Source organism: Panicum virgatum, chromosome 2N (genome assembly GCF_016808335.1).
Source record: "Panicum virgatum strain AP13 chromosome 2N, P.virgatum_v5, whole genome shotgun sequence".
Classification (NCBI taxonomy): domain Eukaryota; kingdom Viridiplantae; phylum Streptophyta; class Magnoliopsida; order Poales; family Poaceae; genus Panicum; species Panicum virgatum.
In genome coordinates this window covers 55,127,823-55,151,791 of record NC_053146.1, presented here as the reverse complement: position 1 = coordinate 55,151,791, position 23,969 = coordinate 55,127,823, and the positions used below count along the sequence as shown (strand labels likewise).

At 43.3% G+C, this 23,969-nt stretch overlaps 2 protein-coding genes across 3 annotated transcripts; one reads left to right on the top strand and one right to left on the bottom strand.

Moving 5' to 3' along the window:
- The first annotated feature begins 5,208 nt into the window (after positions 1–5,208).
- Positions 5,209–7,347, top strand: LOC120658175 (ribonuclease 3-like). Its single transcript, XM_039936415.1, has 3 exons — positions 5,209–5,407; positions 6,293–6,454; positions 6,540–7,347. The coding sequence occupies exons 1-3, from the start codon at positions 5,315–5,317 to the stop codon at positions 7,041–7,043; spliced, it is 759 nt and encodes a 252-aa protein (XP_039792349.1). The 5' UTR covers positions 5,209–5,314; the 3' UTR covers positions 7,044–7,347.
- Positions 7,348–8,997: 1,650 nt separating this feature from the next.
- Positions 8,998–11,773, bottom strand: LOC120658174 (peptidyl-prolyl cis-trans isomerase CYP21-1-like). Of its 2 annotated transcripts, XM_039936413.1 has the most exons (7): positions 11,543–11,773; positions 10,840–10,915; positions 10,642–10,689; positions 10,257–10,280; positions 9,992–10,174; positions 9,472–9,547; positions 8,998–9,396 (listed from the first exon to the last, which is right to left on the bottom strand). In XM_039936413.1, exons 1-7 carry the CDS (start codon positions 11,618–11,620, stop codon positions 9,231–9,233), a joined length of 651 nt encoding a protein of 216 aa, XP_039792347.1. In that variant the 5' UTR covers positions 11,621–11,773; the 3' UTR covers positions 8,998–9,230. The 2 variants fall into 2 exon arrangements, with proteins under 2 accessions (XP_039792347.1, XP_039792348.1); XM_039936414.1 differs by lacking the exon at positions 10,257–10,280.
- Positions 11,774–23,969: the final 12,196 nt, after the last annotated feature.

The window sequence follows — 23,969 nt, the reverse complement described above, 5'->3', positions numbered from 1 at the left end:
CTATATAAATAATATATTAATAATAAAATAGTAATTTAGACTTTTATATTGGTGCACTTTAATATTTTATTATAATTATATGATTTAGATTTAAATTTAGGAGTTACCTTAACTTTTAATAATGACTTAATTGGATAATTTATATGCAAAATTAAGGGGTTAATTTTATTATTTTTATATTGATATAGGTGGGTAATTTACACGAAGATGAGAGGGTTACTTTAGATTCTTTTATAACTAGCAAGGTGGCCCGTGCAAATAGCACGGATACCTAGTTCTTGCTTTCAATATTTAGGATTTTTTATTCAAAGTAATAGATGCAAATAGTTTGTTTAGACATATAATCATAATTCCTTTGTACTAAAATTACAGACACAGGGGTGGTGTTTTTACATGACTTAAGAGAGAAATGAGCCTTATATATAGAAATATGTCTTTTGGGTATTTACTGAAAGTAACTAAATATTTACTTTTTCGAGATTACATAATACAACTCAGACACTCACAAACGCATGCACACTCACCCTTATGAATGCACGAATGCAAACCCTACCCCTATGAGCATATTTGAAGACCAAGCTGGCAAACACTTTTGACGTGAGTAAAATGTTTTAGTTACTGTGCATGATAAATTATCTCTAGATTTTTATAAAAAGATTTAGGTATCTTGTGCTAAAAGTAAAAATATATTTTATTTTCTTTGTCCTTCAATCACCCATTAATATGGCCCCATATATGCATACTCTCATATTATCTTAGGTATAGCTATACCATGCTCATGGAAGATGCACCATTATGGTGCAGCACATCGTTTCCTTTAGTTGAACCCTACCCGTGGCTTGCTACAGACTGCATGCATGTTAAACATCAATTTCCTTGCATGTTTTGTTCTAGATTTCATTGGCCCTCTACCATGATTGCATCAATTTTTTTCTCTCCTAATTTTTTTAATCTCAGTTATCAACTAATCACAATGCTTCTCATTTTTGCTTAGTTGTGATACCATACTTTATAATAGCAACAGTGCAGTTTGCGTAAGGTAATGCTCAACCTAGTGAATGGGTTGAGATCATATTGTGGGTGCTATCATTGCCATGCTCTAATTTTCATACTCTCATTACTGTTGTGCTTCTCAAGTCTAGACACTCTTGTCAGTTCATTGCTTTCCAGATTGAAATTGATTCTGAACATTGTGCTTCTTTTTTTTCTATCTTCTGATTGTACATTTAATTATGTATATGTTGCTATCTGCGTAAACTTATTTTTTGCTAACAAAATACTATTTTTCTCCATGATAGTAATCACCCGGCCATCTTGTGATTGGACCCATGCTGATTTTTTTCTCTATTTAATTTCTTTTTTATCATAGTTCCATATAAACTATTGCAACTAAGTTGTGCTCTGTAGCATCCTTACTACCATAGCCATACCCCAAATTTTATTTCACAACGCATATTGCCCAACTTGGCAATTATTTTCCTCCATTACACATCCATAACGTAGTGAGCATGGTAATGTGCAGGGCAAACAACTAAAATAGACTCTAGTGTTAAAAAATAATTCATAAATTTTAATCTGAAGGTAAGGCAGTCAACAAATTTTGACCATATTTAAGTTTCAATTCCAAAAATTATATACCCTTGGGGGTGTTCCTCTAGGACAACGAAGGCTATAATTAAATCTTTTTATCGTAGGAAGCACATACATGTGCTATAAGCATCAGCTAAGATCACAGCTCGAGTATGTGAACCATCATTGCATCATGTGATCTGCACTGCAGCTACCCATATAATCAGCTAGTACATTTTTAAGTTACACACCGGTACATACAAAATGATGTGTTGCCTTTCCATCAACGCTGGTAGCGTTTGATTCATCTCGTATGCTATGGAAAAAATTGCTAGATGTAGTCTAGTTTTCTCTTAGGAATATGTGCAGATTCAATCCATCTAGCATAAAAGTCTGGTTTTCTCTTGATTAGTTGGATCCTTGGTTGAGGGCAGCTTTACAGGTGAGTGTTTGCTAGTCACATCCCGCAATTGCTTTCTGGTACCATGACAATGCTATGTCTAATCGTGTGTCTTGGTGTCTTCACAGGAGTTTGCATATTCTCTCCCTTACCTCTTTACTTATCGTATTATGTTTCCGCATTTACTCTTTCTTGCGTGTCTTTACTTTCCTAATTAGTTTGATTATGATTGGCTATAGGTTGCAAGTCTTTTAGGGGTAAGTAGAGAGTAGCATAGATAAACCTTAGTCATAACTAGCATGTGTAGGACGTGTTAGGTTTATCCCATGCAAATAGATTGAGCCCTAGGATAGAAAGTGATTAGCGACCCTATTCACCGCCTCCCTCTCTAGGGTCGGACACCCCGGTGATCCTTACATAATCATTGTGTTAACATCTAATTTTAGTATTATCCTAATTTTGAATTTATCTATCTACTAATCATATCAATATGGAATCCTTTGTACTGTAATAATTTTTATTAATTTTTTAATTCCAAAATTATCTATTTATGAATTATGTTGTATGCACTCTTGAGTTAGTTTAGACCGTTAGATCATAATAAAATCTAAAAGTGTAAATTCTTTTTTTAGATATGTGAAAATTTCTAGACGCTCTCAACAACGAATGTGGTGCATTATTTTAACACACTTTTATTAATATAATAGATAGATTATACTATTTCTTTAGCTATTTTCCTGCATATTTTGCTTCTTCATCACTATAAAATTTAACTACTATTTTTTTGTTTTCAAATTTATCTAGTTATTAGTCATATTTGATATGGACTCTTTAGTCAACTGTTAAATTATTTATATAATTATAGTTATATATCATATAAATGGAAGTTGAAAACTAATAGAGTCCATATTTCTCTTTTTCTTAATACAATCACATATCTTTGTTTCTAAAGGAAAAATAATAAAATAACCGTTGGCCGTTGGGTCTGGTTCACTACTACCTCCGCCTTGAAAAGATACTAAATTTATACAAAACAATATTGTAATTTAATCTACTTTGTAAGTATGTCATGTATATATCCTTTTTTATCTTTTTAATATAAATGAAAATTGAAGTGTTGTGGGGAACTCCTCCATGGTTTGCCTTCAAAAAAAAAACGATACAGTATACCATTTAGATTTATATCCTATAATCCTATTAAAATAAGTATCATATTAAAATAAGTATCATTAGATCTATTTGAAGATATAAATGTTAGTAATTTTTAATATAAATTTGATCAAACTTAAAATTATTTGAATTTTTAGGAAGCGAGAGTTGCATTTTTTGGAATGGAGGGAGTACATTGCACGGAAATTCCCATACAATAGACATCTAATCATAACCTGCACTAATCGAGCCTAAGACAATATATGGCTAGTACTCCATTGGATCCGCTCCCATCCATCCAACGATGTACTTCCGGAAGACGTTAATCGGATGGAGGATGGATTTATTAGCATGAGGCCAGTGCTGCTACATGGGTGATGGATGATATGTGAGGCTGACGGAGCCTGCTGCTGCAGGACCGGCCGGCCGCGGCACAATGTGTTGGTTGGCGAGCGATGGGAGATGATGCATGGGGCGGCACACATTTGCTTCCACTGCTTTTATTTCTGTCTGCGCTAAGCCAAGCTACACTTGCATAGCATAGCATTGCATATGCATTAATTTCGACTGATCATATTCACGGTAAACTCTCCGGTCATATTCTTATTTTTCTTCTTTTAATTTTAAAATTAGCTATTTAGTAATCGTATTTGATATGGACCTTTGAGGTTTTTTAGACCGTTAGATCTTCATAAAATCCGACGGTGCAAATCCTTCTCTTTTTTAGATTAACGTGGGAATTTCTAGACCCTCTCGCCGAACGTGGTGGCTTCTTTTAACACTATTGTATTAAGATAATAGATGGCCAAGGTGGGTAATTTAGATATATGTTTAGGGGCTACTTTAGTCTATTTTCATAGTGGCAGAGGTGAATAATAGAGATGGGTAATTTATTAGGAAAGATAACATGTTCAATAACTATTATGATTGGAGTTGTCGGTTGATGGCCAAATGTTTTTGTTTCTTTCTAGTTTTCTAGTCTCTATGTTTTGGAGTATCTACCTAGGATACTAAGCTAGATGACTTCACGTGGAGGCTGAAAAGGACCAATTAGTAATAGTAAGATGTGATGCACCATAATATTCAGAAAGGGAAGTACCACCTTTTTTCCCTGCGTTTAGAAAATTAAGCTGACTTGAGAGAGAGAGAGAACACGTGGAATATATAACAATCTGCCTGAATCACACAGGTTGAGATTTTTTTTTGAAAGGCACAGGTTGAGAAATTGGATCACTGGAAGGTCCTCATTATACTGGTGATTATTTTTTTCCCTAATGCCACATTTGCGTCATCTTCATTTACATCTAAACCCATCACTTGGTAGGTAATCAATCCTATATATTCATGCCACCTTGACCTTGTTGTATGACTAAATATTCTGCTGCAATGGACTGCGTGCTCCCCATCATGAACATATGTATTCTATCACCAATATAATGCTTTACCAATGCAAGATCTTTTCCTCTCCACCATCTAGTTTTGGTCGCTCTGCTCCCACGCTCCTTGTTGTCTACCTCAGCTATGCTACCACTCAATCTCAACTCCTTTGGTTTTTATTTTGTATAAGGTCAGTCTCAGTGTGCAGTTTCATAGCATAGTTACTTAGACTGGGAATTAGATAACTGTGCCAGATGAGTTTTATGCTGATGAAACTCTCCTCACATCCCATGAAATTCCATACTTCTCTCTCCTTGTTATGTCAGCAAAATTGATGATATTTAATACCATAAAGTTCTGCATGAAACCCCATTGAGATTGGGTAAGCTATGACGACCATGCTAAACTAACACAATTTGGAGGCAAGACTACAATCCTAAACAAGGAAAAAGACAGACATTGGTGACTTGATGTCATGTAGTACGGGCCGGGGCCTGGTTACAGTTTTTTTCCCTCCGTACCTCTCCATTATTCTAGGACTATTCTAGGGAACAAACATATCTTGTGATGTAATGTAACAAATTCAATATTTGTGTAAGAGGATGCTCGATTATATTGGAGAGGAAGATAAACGAAGGGAAAATGTTATTGGAGGGTTCCATCTGAGATCGACTTCTATGGAGGATGTTGTTCATCTCCGCCCCGTGGCACTCGACCTCTCGGCTATAAATACCTCCAGCAGGATCACTTGGGCACCCAACCAGAGCAGCAAACAGCCTTTTGTCGTTGCAAAAATATAGTGTAGCGGCGGCAGAGACGATGGCACGTAGAACAATTGTGTTGAGCCTCATCCTTGGCTTGCTGGCTGCTGCCAATGCCGTGCCCTTTGATTTCTATTACCTTATCCTCATGGTATGAACCTTTTCAGATGTTTATTACTTCCTGCGCATGGTTTACAATCTACTGATATTGCTACTTCCTGATGACTGCGCGCATAACACACGTGCTGTATGCATGGAACTATGAAAGTCTATATATCTTCCGTAATTTTCTTGTCACAGAATAGTTATATCTGCAATCACAGTATTATGTCTTACTAGTTTTATTTTTATTTTTCTTGCGGTTACAAGGTGACGCATGCTCACCTCTACCGTTATTTGCATTATGATATTACATTATTTGTTTTTTCGATAAGAAAACCTTTGTTACTTTTCAATGTTATTATTTACGTCCAGACGACGATACAAGACCTTGAAAAACATTATTTTGGATATGCATACTGTCACAAAGCTGAATTATCGAGTTTGTTTTCAGCTAGGTTTAATTTGAGCCAAAGAAGAAAGTTTCGATCAATATGTCGAAGCTCTACATCTTAAGATCAGATCGATCGACAAGAACAACACCGTGACTGTGTCATGAAAAAAAACATAATAAGCATGTACATGTGTACATTCAACAAAAAATCTTGATCCACGACAAACTCTTAAGCAAACTTAATTTAAACCTACCGATGACCAACTTCAACTTCAAGTACGTACTACTGGCTATGAACCAATGCAAAGGACCACTGTGTCGCTCCATCGTCCTCACTATGGGGCCCGGGGAGCTAATGACGGATTGATTTATGACACGTGCGTGAAAGAAAATGTGGGTCCTACCAATAACTGAATTTTCAGGCCAAAATGAACTTTAAAAAATAGATAGATGGAGCAGGACGAGGATCGATGGATGATCGTCAAAGTGAACTTATCATCCATTGTCTGAATCGATGGATGATCGTTTGCTGTGTGCATGCAGTGGCCTGGAGCGTACTGCGAGGACAGCGACAACGGCTGCTGCGTGCCCAAGTACGGCTACCCGGCGGAGGATTTCTTCGTCGAGAGCTTCCAGACCTTCGACCTGTCCATCAACAAGCCCATCGTCAGGTGCAGCAACGGCAAACCCTTCGACGCTAACAAGGTAAGCAGCTCATCGATCACCTCTTCTCCAAGCCGTGCTTGCAACTCCTAGGCATGATGATGATTCTCATCCACGCGTCGGTCAGCTGGACAAGATCGAGAACAGCATCAACCACTACTGGAGCAAGCTCAAGTGCCCGCCCACCGACGGCGTGAACAACTGGAAGAGCGCGTGGAACAGCTACGGCGTCTGCTCGGGCCTGGAGCAGCTGGACTACTTCAAGGCCGCCCTCAACCTGCGGAAGCAGGCGGACATCCTCGGCGCGCTGGCCGAGCAGGACATCAGGCCCGACTACAAGCTCTACGCCACGGAGAAGATCAGGTGGGCGGTGGAACGGAAGCTGGGCGTCGCGCCGGGGCTGCAGTGCCGGGACGGGCCCTTCGGCAAGAAGCAGCTGTACCTGGTCTACCTCTGCGTGGACACGGACGCCAAGACCTTCATCGAGTGCCCCAAGCTGCCGGCGACGCTGAGCTGCCCCGCGTCGGTCGTCTTCCACCCGTTCTACACCTGGATGCTCAACTCCACCGCCGCCTCCGCCTCCGCCTTCGGATCCAAGCTCCTGCTCCTCACCGAGACCATGCTCAAGTGAACGGACCGGATCGATCGATCGATTCCAAGAGCTAGCTTGCTTGCTTGGCAAGCGCGCAGGTGGTCGTGGAAAATAAATCGTATCGTACTTCCTGAGGAAGAAGCTTATCAATCTATGTACTCTGTTCAAACCGGTCGACGGAGAGCACACCGTACCGTACCTACCGCTCTCGCTCGCTGAGAATAAAATCACTCGCTTTTTTTTTACTGCCCTAAATAATCCATCATGTATGTATGGTATGGCACACAAGTAAGATGAGTAAAATTCATGGCAGATCTCTAAACTTGTGAAGTGGTACTGATGATATGGTGCATCACGGCGTCTGATAGACAGATAGTGACTGTACAAGAGTCGTGTTGTTGATTTGATACGAAATACTGATGATCGATATGGTGCATCACTGATTCACTGCATCTGATCTATAATTCTTTTTTGAAACACCACCCTGTCTATAATTCTGAGTCGAGCTACCGAGGATCAAGGCAAGAAGCGCACGCACCAAGGAAATTGCTCGGAACCAAACACCAGAGCCGAGCAAAATAAAATAGGGCTAGCTCAAACGAGCAGAGACGCCACTATAGTTGATAACCTAGAATGTTAGAACAAAAAAGTAGTTAAACTGAAAGAGAACTTTCTGATTCAATTTCTGATTGATTCAACTTTTGTTCTCCTCATACCTGAGGTGCTCTCCTAATTAGTCTGTTGCTTCTAACTCTTACTGGTGGGCCCAACCTGTCCCCACATGTCAAGCTGCCAATGGTCTGAGATCCCAACTAAACCCACATCAAATTATTTTTATTAAACAAGCCGATATAAACCACTCCAAACAATCCCATAGGATTTGAAAACCAAACCACACCTGAAAGTAGTGCAGGAGCGTGCTGGTGGTGGTACTTTTAATGCTACGCATTACTGATGGTTAAGACAATCAGCACGACTAGTCAAGCAAACAGGAGGACATGCATAGTAGTCGCTTGGCGCCATTAGTATCTCAAACCAAACCAAACTGTTTCTCTTGTGAAACCAAACCAAATCGAATTGATTGCTAGAAAACCATTTTCCACCAAATTGAAGTAGCACCAATGCAAAATCCAAACTGTTGAAACCGGTTTCCACCCAAACCATTAGCAGCTTGACCCACATGGCTGCAGCATACGTGTGTCACATCTTGATATCCCTGGTGGCTGGTCGCATAAAGTGCAGATTTGAAAACTTTACCACTGAGCTAATTGTCAGAATATGCAATTACACTCACCAGGGACTAAAACCACCTCGATTCTATGAAGATATTTTGTCAAAAACTTAATGAGCAACTTTCATGTCACACTTTCCTGGGTTTAAAGCATTTCAGGCCCATTGTGGCATTTCATCTCCCTTTTTCTGCCATGCTCCCTACAGAGGACAGCACCACACCAAAACCAGCTCCATGATATTCCAGCTGCAAATTATCATTGCCTCCGAAGATCATTTCGTTGTATAATTTGTCACCATCCACTCACGGAGTTCAAGCATAAGATACATGGAGATATCGAGAAGAAACCCAATTTGCATCCAATTACGAGGTTTTTCCAATTTCAGTGGTAACTGAATGAAGGATTGAATTACCAAGTGCTCATTCATTTGTATCCCATCAGGAAAACTTTGCTACATAGTGAAGAAAAATTGTGCACACTATCACTGGTTGTTCTGCACGGCTATTAACGTCAATACAGCAGTACCATAAGAAATGCAATACAACTTGGACCTCCATAACCAGAAAGCAAAACATTTCCTCAAGACAGTAAACTGATGCGTGCTGACTGATGAGGGTGGAGAAGCGCCGGAGCGGCCTGCCGGCCGACGTGTACAGCGCTGAGCTAAGATTTGCATTGTTGATGTCCATACATACAAACGCCGGGTAAAAACTCATGTCAAAAGTCCTCTGTAACAGCAGAACAGCCCATCAAGGTAACAGTAAACAATAACAGCTGGCTAAAACAATTTTTTGAAAGACTTGTGCGTGTTCACGTTGCAACATCACAAACTAAGCCATACAAATATAATCAGCGTTAATGGGAGTGGCTACAAACTGGCTAAAATATACACCATCTCGACGCCACGACTGGACTGTGGCACAAGACGACAAATCAAAACTCAAAAGGCAGCTTGTCATGGTTCAGTACATGGAACAGAGCAAGCAGAGAGTGTCTACGTCTCCTGATCACCCCATTTCTCCTTGGGTATCTCACCCGAGTCAGTGATCACAGCCTTCTTCCTCGGCTTGCCATTGTAAGTGCCAGCACCCCCTTCAATGGCGTACACCGTATCCATTCCTTGGATCACCCTGCCAAAGACAACATGCTCCCCATCCAACCTACGAATTCACCATTTTATGAGTTATAGCTAATAGGTTGTAATCACGGGTGAGATGTGGTGCAATGGAAATTACCAGCTTGTCTTGATTGTAGTTATGTAAAACTGGGACCCATTGGAGTCAAGTCCAGAATTCGCCATAGCAACAACACCTGCAAGACCCCGTGGCAGGGATACAGTTAGATTTGACCATTCAGAAGACTTCTCAGACAGATGCTTGTCAGAAGCTCAAACAAATACTCAAGCTTTGGCCAACTAAGAAACTGGCAGCTATACAAGTGCCCCTACGGATCAGGTGAAAGAAGTATAACAAGTAAAATAACAGGAAAAACACTGGAATAGGAGCACTCGGTGATGACTAATAGCTCCATAGATGTCAGCTATAGTCTTTTTGAGCTACTGTTTACCTACATGTTGAACCAAACCACTCTCTGTTGTAATAAAAAAATATCATTTAGCTTATTCTTCCAAATCTGGCATGATCAACACTGGAGAAAATAGTGGTGGTTTTCCTTGAAAATAAATGTGGAACTAAAACTGATTAATAAAAGCTTTGTGAAAACTGGACAATGCAAATATTAGACAAACAATCTGACCTGGATGAGTATGTTTTACGGTGAAGTTCTCATCTGGGAAGATGCCTCCATATATAGACTCACTTCCTTTCCCATCACCTCTAATTATGTCACCACCTTGAATCATGAAACCAGGGATGATACGATGGAATGGAGTTCCTTTATAATGAAGAGGTTTGCCATTGGACCCTACACCTTTTTCACCTGAAACGATGAACAGATGGATATGAACAATCAGCTCAGGTGGGACTTTGATGGCAACAAGAGAGTCATGGAAAGAGAGTACCTGTGCAAAGTGCCCTAAAGTTTTCTGCAAAATGTAGAACAAAGAAAATTAGTTACCAATCAAAAACTCGCGAAGAATATTTTTCTTCTGGTAATAAGTTCACTTTGGCAATATTTAGAAGATGAAACAGAGACGTCATCATTAGCACAAAAGATCCTTACTGGATCTTCCTAAGCAACTATGCATCCCATAAACTTAACTTTTTTGAATGATGTTCCATGGTAACAAAAACATAAATGACAATGTGAAATATGTGGGTATGCTATAAGTCAACAGTCCACAACTGAAGCACATGGACCCTCGATGTGCAACTAAGCATACATATCTTTAAAAATCGAGATCAATAAATGAGTGTGATGGAAAAGGAGAAAGAGCATAAGAATACCAACTGTTTTAGGAACAACCTCCCCATAAAGACCAATACCAATTCTGCCTACAAAGAAGGGCAAATCAAGCATTAGAGCAACAGGGTAATTTAAGTTAAGTTGAGTGACAAATGAAGCAACGACACAAGTAAACAGATTGTTGTTGACCAAAAGTTTCCGTGACATGCCCAAAGAACGGTGAATGAATTGAGACATACCTATGTGTTGTCCGTCAATTTCCACATCTAGGTAGACCCTGTGAGTAACAGCTGGTAACTGAACCTCTGCAATGCCCTGTGCAGTGACAACAGTAAATCTTTTGCAATCCCTAAAAATCATCACAGCACTATCACTGTATTAGCCGCAATACAGATACGTTTTGCATCATTCGAGACAAAACCCGAACATTAGCTTCACTTACTAGGTACCAAAATATTAATAGATGATGGATCAATATACATTATTGTTCCAAATTCCAACCTTGGATCCCGCAATCTGTGTATGCAGTCACTAGCAGAGCCGAAGTTTCACAAGAAAATTGAGCATGGACACCAGCACTACACATATTCTTTAATAACACTTCACAACAACATTTGATGGAGGAACCGTGCTGCATAACTTACTCAGTAAGATGGTCCAGCCAGCACAAGATCACTAACAAGACAACAAGCACACTAATTGCAGAAATGAATCTGCAAAATGCTACTACTATGAGCTGCTAAACTCGAATCCCTACAGAACAAATCCACCCTGTCACAGAGATCCACTACTCAACCCCATTGCCCCGAGCCCACAATTCCACTATAACTCAGCGCAATAATCAATCCAACCAACTTCGAAATCCAGGAATGTTCGCACAAGAGTTAGACTAATTAACGGCTCAACTTCGAAACCGTGCTGCATAAGAGCGGAAAGTCACACCTGGCGACGGTAGTAGGCGAAGAAGGAGAAATAGAGTGCGGCGCAGGCGATGAGGGCGACAGCCACCTTCCGCAGCATCGCAAGGCCTTGGCTGGCGTAGGCTTCTATCTCATCGAAATCGTCGCGAACTCCGTGCAAATCCGGAAGAGGCTGCCCGCGATTTTGGGGGATCTCCACGGCGGAGACGAGCGGATCGGCGACGAAGACGACGCCCCTCCTAGAACGGGCCTCGATTTCTTTCGCTTTCTATTTTTTTAGGCTAACGGGCCTCGACGATGATGGGCTTGGGGCAGGGGGCCGAGTGGGAAATGTTTGGGCCCCCAATACTTTATTTAGGGCCCAAACGTAGAGAGATGCATACGGGCCGAGAGTGCATACCCGATTCGTTTCTCTCGCTCCGTCGCTCGTATCTCAGGCTCAGAGTCTCAGCACATTATATTAGGCCTTATTATATGCGTCTACTGTCTATTCCATAGTCCATACATAAGGTAAAGAGGCTAATTTTAATGAGTTATACCATAGTCTTTAATTAGCTATGACATAGTTTTTTCTTACGAAGCAGTTCGGTATTAGAAATTTCTGCTGATGTATACTCCCTCCGTATTGAAATAGAAGTCGTTTAGGACATGATTGTGCATACCAAGGAGTCATTAATTAGGTAAGTTTTCCCTGTCTACTCTTATTAAATACATTTGGGGTTCGACTCTGTCCGAGAAACCAACTAGTCTATTTTCGTTCTGGGGTGCTAGGGCTCGTTGGCACGGGTTCGATCCCGCGGAGCCACACCATTTTTTTTTCTCTTTGCTACGATTTTGCATGGCGCTGCGTTATTTTCGTTCGTGGCGTTCGTTCGCGGTCACGTTTGGCGCTCGTCTTCGGACGCTTGGACTGCTCTAGCTGCTGCTTTATTTAAACGCTTATTTGCTAGTCATTGCACCACTCCGACGGTTCGCTTGCTTGCTTGTTTCCTCCCATGCTTGCTTGCTTATTTCCTCCCACGTTCGCTTGCTTGCTTGCTTTATTTAGAACATGATCTAAACGATCCTCGAGATGACGACGACGCCGCGCCCTTGCCGGCGATGGACGACGACGACGACGCGCCCTTGCCAGCACTGGGCGACGACTCCGGCACCATCTCGGAGTCCGACGGCAAGGAGTCGTCCAGTAGCAAGTCCGGCCGCAGCATGGCGGGAGACGACGACGACCGGTGCGCGAACGCCGCCGCGGCCGTGCCACCGCTGGCCGCCGCCACAACGGCAGAATCGACCGATGACTCAGAGTCCATGGCGAGGACGAAGAGAGTTAGAGAGGCGCTGTGAGCGGGCGAGCGAGGGACACAAGCGGCGATGGCGAGCGAGGGACACGACGAGCAGCGATAGCGACGACGACCAGAGCGGCGATGGCTAGCGGCAACGCGACCTGCGAGCGCGAGCGAGGCGTTGACGAAGAGCGGCCGTAGGAGTATTTACTCACGCGTGCGCGAACAGCCGGGGCCCGGGAGCCCTATCGAGGCGTGCGCGAACGGCCGCATTTACTCACGCGTCCAGACTCCAGAGGCATCATCGTCCAAAACATCAGCCAAGCGCCCAAGCCACAGAACGACTTCTATTTGTCAACATCTCCCTCCCTCCAGAACGACTTCTATTTCAATATGGAGGGAGTATATCGAGTATTTAATAGGAGAGAGATTAAAGTTGCACTACTAGCTTTGATGTTCTGACACGAAAACCTAATGTTATAGGTCAACGTCAACTCTCATAGACACAACACTTAATTGTCTTAGATATTCGAGAATGATATTCAGCCCGTTCGGATGCACTAAAACTCGCTGGCTGGGCTTGTCTGATTGGCTGGATGAATATTATCATCTGGTTTTCAGATGTTGCCGCTGGTTTCAACGATGCTTGGCTGGTTTCAATGGCTTGTTTGGTTTGGTAAGAAAAGTAGCGCTAGTGAATAGTAAATAACTTTGACCACTAATTATGGTGTTAAACAAAGTCAGTTTACAAAACCAACTTCAGAACCCCTGCGCTAGTGACTCTGAATAATCTAATGAGGCCTTTGACCGGGCGATTAGAGGATGGTTATTGTAGCATCACTGTAGCAAATCATTGATTAATTACCGTCATTAGATTCGTCGCGAAAAGTTACACCCATTCCTAAAAAAGTTTTGCAAACAGACTTCATTTAGTGCTTCATGCATACGAGATTTTTTTTTCGGGAAGTGTGCGTGCTCGAACACTAGCACAAACAAAACAAGGCCAATGATGGTTGGCGGGCGCGGAACTGCCGAACGGCTGGGCTTACCCCAGCCAGCAACTTTCACTGGCATCCGAACGGGGCCATTATGCATTGTTTATTGTGTTTTTTATGGAGTATTAACAGTATCATATTTTCTGCTATATTATTATTACTAATTGGAGTTTTCTTTGAAGTCTCCACATGAAGCCGCCTAGGATCTTAGGTGGACACTCTAAAAAAATAGATAAATTCTATAAATTCTCATAAAAATCAGAAACATCTAGCCATCAATCTAACAACTCTAATTATAATAGCCATTGGATCCATAATCTTTTCTTATAAATTATCCACCTCTGCCATTATAAAAATAGACTAAAGTAACCCCCTAAACATGTATCTAAATTACCCACATATGCCATTATAAGGAAAATGTAAAGTAATCCCCTAATCTTTGGGTAAATTACCCACCTATGCCATTATAATACAAATAGCCCCCTAAATTTGCATATAAATAATTCAATTATATCATTATTAGAAGTTACATTACTCCTAAATCTGAATTTAAATTATATAATTATAGTAAAATATTAAAGTATCAATATAAAAATATAAATTACAATTTCTATCATTACTAATATTATTGTTTATGCAAAATTCTACCCACGATGTGTCATCATATATTTATGTATGATGGAAGAGATAAAACTACCAATTCACAAATAAATAGTTCAGCTAAATATATATATCGAATACATGTGGAGGTGGGATGCAAAATGAAATCTATTGTAACTAAATAATGATAAATATATATTTTACAATATGTGTTAGAATATTTAATTGATGAAAAAGACCATGAGATACGTAATTATAATTATTGATATTATTCTTATATAAATTTTAATTAGCCTATGCAGAAGCACGAGTTGATAGACTAGTTTGAATAAAATAGACACAACCGATTTGTTAAAAAAACAGTATCATATTTCCATGCTAGCTACGGTTCTCGGGGCCAGCGGCAGCAACGCCTTTACCAAGCTCGACCACTTGGTCATCGTTTGACGACCGATGGATACATTCGCCTGTTGGTCAACGATGCAATACAAAAATGCTCGTAGCAGTATAATAGTAGCATCCATCGACCACACGAGCTACGAGTGGAAGTTGCAGGGGCTGCCAAGCCAAATGCTGCAAGCATTCTACTCCTACGTCCAAACTCCAAACGACCAAACTCCAAACTCCTACGTCTGGTGGAAAATCAAGGAGCGGTCAAAGATGGCACGTAAATGCATCATGGAAATGAACACGTTTGTCCAATTCAGGAAATTCCATCACTGCATCTATAAATGGTCCAGCTTGTCCGGCTGGCTCCTCGGCATACAGACAGCAGAGATTTCTGCGGTTCCAGCAGCGCCACGCCCCATCGTTCTGCCTTCTGAAAACGTGCGCAAAAGGTCACAATAGTGCTAATTACTTGAAGCACCGGCCAGCTGGTCCTTGAGCCGATAAGATCGACGCGTATATGCAGAGACCTGCCGGGCCTGTTCCGACGAACCTAATGCCCATCTCATGCAGTTATTCCTTGATCATGCCAAGCCCGGCTGCTGCTTGCCCGGCTACGGGCTTATACTACCCAATCAACCAAGCGCGCGATCCTGCACTTTCGGGCGCATGAACTTTTTTATTTTCTGAAAAACAAAGTCCCAATTTCATGAACTATACTGAAGACAGATGCCGAGACAACACGGCCACACCCCAGCCCGCAAAGGGCAGGGTGCTCGCCCCTCGGCAAAGACGGCAAGTCGGCAATGGCAGCAGCGTGCCTCTCGGTAAGCAGAAGGCCATCTCCCATGACCCATTGGGACCGGCGCGTCGAGTGAGCTCGCGAGGGAGACGCGCTTTAATTCCGAGCTCCAGCCTCCAGCCGTGTCGGGATTGCCCTCGCCGCCGACGACAACACGCAACGCGCCGCGGAAGAAAACGAGAGGAGGAGAACTGCACGGCGAGAGCGAATGCAGGCGGCTTATCAGCTGCAGCAACTCACATGTCAGTGTCCCGAGCCGGCGAGCCCCGCCCGACCGATCCGATAAGGAGAGCAACAGGCCAGCTAAGCTGCAGTTGAGCAGCCGCCGCCGATGCCGATAGCCGATCGCGCACCGGCCGGGACCATGGGCACCGTACGTATCGGCCGGCATCGGCATCTGCTCAGGTACCGATCCTGTTGCCCGTCAAACGCGGCCGCGCCGTGCAGCTATCAGTGGTGGATCACAGATTCAGAAAAACCACTGTGGCAAGATGCAGACGTACTACCACACACTCTGGTTTTTCTTTTCTTTTTTTAATCGAAATGCCGTGCGCAACTTCTTCCGTCTGACGGTGGTCGACACCAAGTACTGCCAAATAATCTCACGGGTCTGACGAGCTGCCAACCGTCCGCTAATTTGGTTACCTACTCGTACGGAGTACATCTTACGAGATGGAGACAAACGACGCATGAGTAAAAAAAAAAGAGACAAGCGACGCATCCTCAAACGAAAATGCTTCACCGTACCTAACTTAAACCGCGACCGGCTGGTTCAGTGCATAACAAGTGCAGAGATGGCGATTAACCAGACGGTCGCGGTGGCCACTCGAACACCGAAAGGCCGGCCGGCCGGCCGGTCCGGCCCGGGACGAAATTAGATATCGGGGCCTCGGGGGGCGTTTTTACCAACGGTCGCTGTCGTGTACGGCCGACGCGATCTTTGGACGATCGGGTTCTGGTCACGTCCGTCTCATTCCGTCCGGCTTTCTTCCCGCGGGCCGGCCCTGTCTGTGTCTCCCGTCCCTCAGTCTTCGTGGAAACGGGGAACCTGAACCTGACTGACTGTGTGTGCGCGATGTGGAGTGTTCAAGATGACCGTTTTGGTTCACTAGTGCAACTTGCGTTAAAAAAAATCTTGTATCTATGAAGTACTGAATGAAGTTTATTTCAAAACTTTTTCACAGATGAGTGTAATTTTTCGAGACGAATCTAATGAGCCAAGTTCTATCATGATTGGCTACAATATGCTACAGTAATCATTCTCTAATCATGCGGTTAAAGATCTCATTAGATCCGTCTCGCGAAATAGTGCAGGAGTTGTGGAGTTAGTTTCGTAAACAACCTTTATTTACTATCTCTAATTGATAGTCAAAATTATTCACAATAATTTGTGCTATTAAACCAAACCGGCTCAATATTTCTCCTCATTGCAGGCAGGGACTTTTTGCGCGGATGGCATCTCGGGCCGTGTTTAGTTGCGCTCCGTAAAATTTTTGAAAAAACATCTTTTTATGTTTGAAGTACTAAACATAGATTAATCACAAAATAAATTGCAGAATTCGTCTGTAAATCGCGAGACGAATGTAATGAGCCTAATTAATATGCCAGGTTGTTTACTGTAGCATTACTGTACAATTTAGCGTCTGATTACGGCTTAATTAGATTCATTAGATTCGTCTCGCGATTTACAGACAACCGTCGCAATGTGTTTTTTATTTCGTTTAGATTTAAGTCTCCATGCAGGTGCCGAGCACGCTGTCGCACGACAGCCAGAGCCTCGGATGGTAGTACCTCTTTTTGGCCGGGGCTGGATGTGAGCTACCTCGAGCAAAAGATTCTTAACACAACCCTCCGATTGGTTGGATGTACCTCAGCGTCACGCCCAGATCGTTGCCACCGTGACTGCAGCGTATTTCCCCAGAGTAGCTGAGTTGCTGTGCCTGTTCGACGGATCAAAGTGCACGACCTATCATCTGAGTGTCGGGCAATACAATTTCCAGTCTGACAAGCTATCCGAAAACGACCTGGGGTGTCTGGCGTGTGTTTAGATCCCCATAAACCACCACAAAATCCAAACTTTTCATCACATCAAAATCACATCGAAATATTAAATATAGCAAATGACTCATGCATGAAGTACTAAATGTAGGTAAATAAAAAAACTAATTGCATAGTTTTGATGTACGTTGCGAGACGAATCTTTTGAGTCTAGTTAAGTTATTGTAGGACAATATTTACCACAAACAAACAAAAAGTGCTACAGTGTCCGATGCGGCTTTTTCTCCCATCTTTTCAAAGATCTAAACACACCCCTGGAAAGCCTGGAATCTGTCATGAGAACCAGGGAAGGTGCAGCCGCAGCCGTCTGCATCCGTGTTCTCCAGGCTGTCCCGTCCCGTCGGCATGGGGGCCAACAGCCCAACAGAGCCAGCCCATGGCTTCGGCAAAGCAACCGCGGCTGCGGCGGCCGACCGGCCGGCGCGCGAACTCCGACCGCGCTTTGGTTCCTCCGGAAACCGGGGCGCCGCGGCCCGCGGCAAACGAAGGGCACGGTCAGCACCAGCGTGTCACGTCACGCGGGCTCGCCGAGAGCGAGGCATGGACGGGTTTTGATTTGAACGATCGAACTGGCGTGCTCGACCCACACCGGAGCCGAAGGAGACAGCGGTGGTGGCGCTAGGGAAGTTTGCTTCCTCGGCCGGTGGCCGGGCCCTACGTACGCGTGCATCGCGGCAGTGTCACGGCGCAGCGCGCGGCGAAGCAAATGCGGAAGCGGCAATGAAAAACTTGGGCGGGCATGCGTGATGCCTCGTGTCAGTTTCCTCTTCTGCCTTCTCCCTGACTCGCCGCGCGCCGGCCGCCCAGGAAAAGAAAACCGGCGGGCACCGGGGACAGAGAGGCGCGCGCATGTGCAGCAGGCTTCGAAGTTCCGAGTCCCAACCTCAGATCACGTCGCGTCCCGTGCCTGCCCCCCCCCCCCCCCCCCCCCCCCCTTTCTCACCGCCGGCACCGAGAGCCAGCCCGTCCGTGGCAGCGGCGGTCGTGGTGAAAGTTCAAGCGGGACAGCCTCAGCCTCGTCTACGTTGAGTCCAATTAGTGTGGGCGTCCAAAATCTTAAATGACTCCCCAGTACTTCTTGGTGCTTAAAAAAACAAAAGTTCAAGCGGTGGGGTCGTCACTCCGCCTTTCCGACTTCCCAGAGAGAAACTATAAAAACCCGCCTTTGCATTTTGAGCATCGAAGACGCACCGTCGCACGCCGGCCCTGTTTAGATCCAAAACACAAAATGTAAATTTTTTTAAATCACTTGCATGGTATACTAAATGTAGTCGAAAAATAAATCGCATTACACAAATGGATTGTAAATCGCGAGATGAATCTAATAAGCCTAATTAGAACATGATTAGACACTAAATTGCTACATTAATTTTACAATAAACATGCTCTAATGATGAATTAATTAGGCTCATTAGATTCATCTCGTAGTTTACAAACGAGATCTGTAATTAGTTTTGTAATTAGTCTACATTTAATACTTCAAATGTTAAAAATCCCCTTCCAAAAATGCAAAATGCAAAATGATCTAAACATGACGACATGAAAAAAAAGTGATAAAACAAAGAAAAGTTTGCATTGACACCTTCGGCGCCACGTCCGAGACATTCTCGTCTTGCGGATGCTCACGGGCGGGCACCCGCTGGAGGAGTATTTTCATGCTGCGATGCGTGGTTTCAGAAGATTTCATGTGCTGCCGAAACAGCTATATATATGTGGACAGACAGGCAGCCCGCAGCCGTTGTGCGTCTTGCTCTGCGTGTGGATGATTGTTGATTGCGACGAACTTTTTTGTTCCGAAGATCCATCCGTTTTTGTTCAAAGAGCACGCTTCGCTAGCTGTGCGTGTTCTGAATGGTCGGAACGGAGTGCAAGCGACAGGAAGTCGGAGCAGTTTCTGGCACTTGAAGCGAGAGGCGGCTGGAGTAATTTGCAAGAGACGAAACGAATTAACGCCGCGTCATCGTTACCTTGTCCAACGCGTGGTAAGGGCGTGTTTAGTTGACCAATTTTTTTTGATATACCTACTGTACCACTTTCGTTTTTATTTTGTAATTAGTATTCAATCATAAATTAATTAGACTCATAAGATTTATCTTATTATTTACAACTACACTGTGTGAAGCGTTCCCTCATGAGAGAAAACTTAAAAGTGATACAATATCAGTCCCAGGAGGCTGATAACACTTTTATTACATCAGATAGTACATCACCGTACAACTCTACGCGAAAGTGGGCAGTGAAGCGCCACTATCGCGAGAATAACAATTAACACTCATACAACGATATTAACTACGAAGAGGGGGTCATCAGAGTCTTGCGTCATACGGAACTTCCTGCGGGTGACCCTATCCACAGGCAAGGTTGTGTGCAGGACGGAACCTCTACTCAACGTCTTCGGGAACGAAGTCTGAATCTTCCTCTGTAAAAATTAAAAATGGGGTGAGTACAAACGTACTCAGTAAGTCCAACACACCCACGGAGGGGGTATAAACAGAATATAATGCACAGGGTAAATCAAGGATGAGGCTAGGGTTTTATTTGCGGGAAGCAAATTTGATGCAGTGGTTCGTTTAAAAGAAAGGATTTTCAAAGCAAGTTTTCTTGTACCAAGTAACACGTAGTGTTGATCCACACAGGATCCAAGTTTTAAGTTGCTACCGGACTCCTCATCCGCCGTAGCACACGACACAACTGCCGGACACTTTTCCCAAAACAACTCACGCCAACCCGTCCATTCCCAGAAGAAACATTAGTTATGTGACCACACCATAACTCGCCCAGTACCGTGGGCACGACTATTCGAATAGATTTTAACTCTGCAGGGGTGTACAACTTTACCCACAAGCGGGGTACCACAGTTCGATCACCGTAGTGTCGGTGCAGATCCCAACAAAGCCATTACCCACCTTAGCTAGACCTGACTAGCCATCACGGGATCCACCAAGGGGTCATTGACCTATCACAAAGGTTTTAACCGGGGCATAAATCATACAGAGCTAATCCCTTGTCCTTGTTCACCCGTTGCTCTCAGCTCTTCTGATGGCTATCAGATTAACTAGTGGGGTTTATGCTAAGCCGTTGCCAATTCAACGGTCGAGTGGTTTGCACGATAGTGGAGTTAGGTGAGACGACACACCAACTCGGTCCTTAGTGGTGACAAGATGGATATCTCCCTTCTCTGCTCTTCCACACAGTCACGAGCACACCAATCGACAAATCACACAGAAATGACATCCATCCCGTCTAAACTCATCTTTCGAAATTCCACATTTCTCCCTTCCCACATGCGCACACATTTTCTTTATAAAACAAGTTGTATTGTATATAAGGTCCTAAGCGTTCTAGCAGCGATTAACGACCAAACAAAACACATTCAGACATTAATCTAGGTGGTCAAGGAATGATTATAACAAATCAAGGGGTGGCTATCCAACCATGTTTTCAGAAGACAAAATATATGCAACTTTATAAAATAGGCTAATAGATTGTGTTTATAAAAACTGGGACAAAACATGCATCAAAGGATGAGATTGAACTTGCCGTCTTCAAAGCCTTCCGGGAGGTCCTGGTCGAAGTACTGTCCTTCGGGCTTGGGGTCGCGAAACTGGTTCTCGTTCGCTTGCTCGCAGTACTGCTCGTCGACGGGTTCTCTCTCGTTCACACCGTGATCTACGACGCATACAAACAAACACACAATCAAGAAAAAGAAATAAAAGTTTTATCGCTGAGCTCGATTCGGAAACAATTAAGATATGGAGATTGTTTGGCGCATAAAATGACAGGTTATATAAAGGTTTAGGGGTTAAATAAGGGGTCAGGGACCAGTTTGTAATTATTCTTGAGAAGGCAGGGGCTTGTTTGGTATTTTAGAATTTATCCGGGTCATTTTGAAAAAAGGTCAGGGGTTTATTTAGATATATGTTTATATGAGGGAAGGATTTATTTTGAAATATAATAAAGGAAGGGTTTAATTTGCAAAAAGGTTAAAAGTTGGGAGGGATCTTAAACAAATAGAAGAGAGGGGATGGGGTTTTGGGCATATTTGCCCTTTTCTTCTTCCTCCCGACCGGGAAACAGGGGACCGTTTTTTCGGGAGTTCGGGAGATCGGGCATGGAACGATTTTGAATGGACTGAGCTCAACGATTGAAAAGAGGTTTTGAAATTATTTAGCGCGTAATTTAATTTAGTAAATTTTTGGGATGTTACAAACCTACCCCACTTAAAATGAATCTCGTCCTCGAGATTCGGCTGGCTCCTAAACAGATGGGGAAATTCTTTCTTCAGAGCATCTTCACGCTCCCATGTAGCCTCTTCTTCTCCATATCTGCTCCACTGAACTCTGCAAATCCGTACTTCGAAGTTTTTGGTTCTCCTGGTGACGGTGTCCAAAATCTTGACAGGTATTTCCTGGTACCGCAGGTCTGGCTGCAAATCTATCACTTCTACTGGCACGTGTTCTGTCTCTTGTATCCTCAAACACCTTCTTAGTTGTGAGACATGAAACATTGGGTGTATATCTGACATTTCTTCTGGTAGCTCCAAATGGTATGCTACGGCTCCGACTTTCTTCAAAACTTGGTACAGTCCAATGTACCGAGGTGCCAATTTTCCTTGTACTTGAAATCTCCAGGTTCCCCGAATAGGTGAAACCTTAAGGTAGACAAACTCTCCCGGGTTGAAGCTTATTTCTCGTCTCTTCTTGTCCACGTAGCTCTTCTGTCGAGACTGGGCGGCCTTCAGCTTTTCTCTAATCTCGACCACTCTTTCTTCAGCTTCTTTTATGAGTGCGGGTCCAACTAGGGCACGTTCTCCAACTTCTGACCACATCAGGGGAGTTCTGCATTTTCTTCCATAAAGAGTCTCGAACGGTGACATGCCCAAGCTTGCCTGATAACCGTTGTTGTATGAAAATTCCGCATAGGATAGACTCTGCTCCCAATCCTTGCCATAGGTAAGGACGCATGCTCTCAACATATCTTCTATGATCTGATTTACCTTTTCTGTTTGACCATCCGTTTGCGGGTGATAGGCGGAGCTGAAGTCCAATTTGGTGCCCATGACCTTATGCAAGCTTTTCCAAAACCTAGAGGTGAATTGGGTCCCTCTATCTGAAACGATTCTGCTAGGCACACCATATAACTTTACTATATTTTCCACATAAAGCTTAGCTAGCTTTTCTCCACCGTAGTTGGTCCGTACGGGTATGAAATGAGCCGCTTTAGTGAGTCGGTCCACTATTACCCATATGGAGTCGTGTCCTTTCTGTGTTCTGGGCAAACCCACTACAAAGTCCATTCCTATCTCATCCCATTTCCAAACCGGAATGGGTAGGGGTTGCAATAGTCCTGCTGGCTTCTGATGTTCGGCCTTGATCCTTTGACACGTATCACAGTGGGTGACAAATCGTGCAATATCCGCCTTCATTCCATTCCACCAGTATTTTTGTCTTAAATCTAGATATATTTTGGTGGATCTTGGGTGAATGAAATATGCTGAGTTATGAGCCTCGTCCATGATCACTTGCCGGAAGCCCCCTTCTTTGGGTACACAAATTCTATCCTTATACCACAAGGTTCCCTTATCATCTACTCGAAAATCCGGTGCTTTGTTTTCTCTAGTATGTTTGCGGATCTTCATTAAATCCTTATCCGAACCTTGAGCCTTTCTGATTCTGTCTTCTAGTGTGGATTGGACGTTCAGCACGTGGCTGGAGCCTCGAGGGACAATGTGCACACTCAATCGTGCCATTTCCTCTCGTAGATGATCATCCTTGGGTCCATAGGATTTTCGGCTTAAGGCATCGGCCACTACGTTCGCTTTGCCGGGGTGGTAATGGATTTCCAAATTATAATCCTTAACCAATTCCAACCATCTTTTTTGCCTTAAGTTCAAATCCGGCTGGGTGAAGATATACTTCAAACTCTTATGGTCGGTGTAAATCTCACACTTATTTCCAATCAAATAATGTCTCCAAATCTTAAGGGCATGCACTATGGCTGCAAACTCCAGATCATGTGTTGGGTAATTCTGCTCATGGGGCCTGAGTTGGCGGGAAGCGTATGCAACAACTTTCCCATCTTGCATTAGGACACACCCTAATCCTTGTCGGGATGCATCATAATAGATAACAAAATCCTGATGAATATCCGGTAGGGTCATCACTGGTGCAGTTGTCAATCTTCTCTTCAATTCTTGAAAACTTCTTTCACACGACTCTGTCCAGTTGAATTTCTTATCCTTCTTGAGCAGCTCTGTCATGGGCCGGGCTATCTTGGAAAATCCTTCGATGAATCTTCGATAATACCCAGCTAATCCGAGAAAGCTTC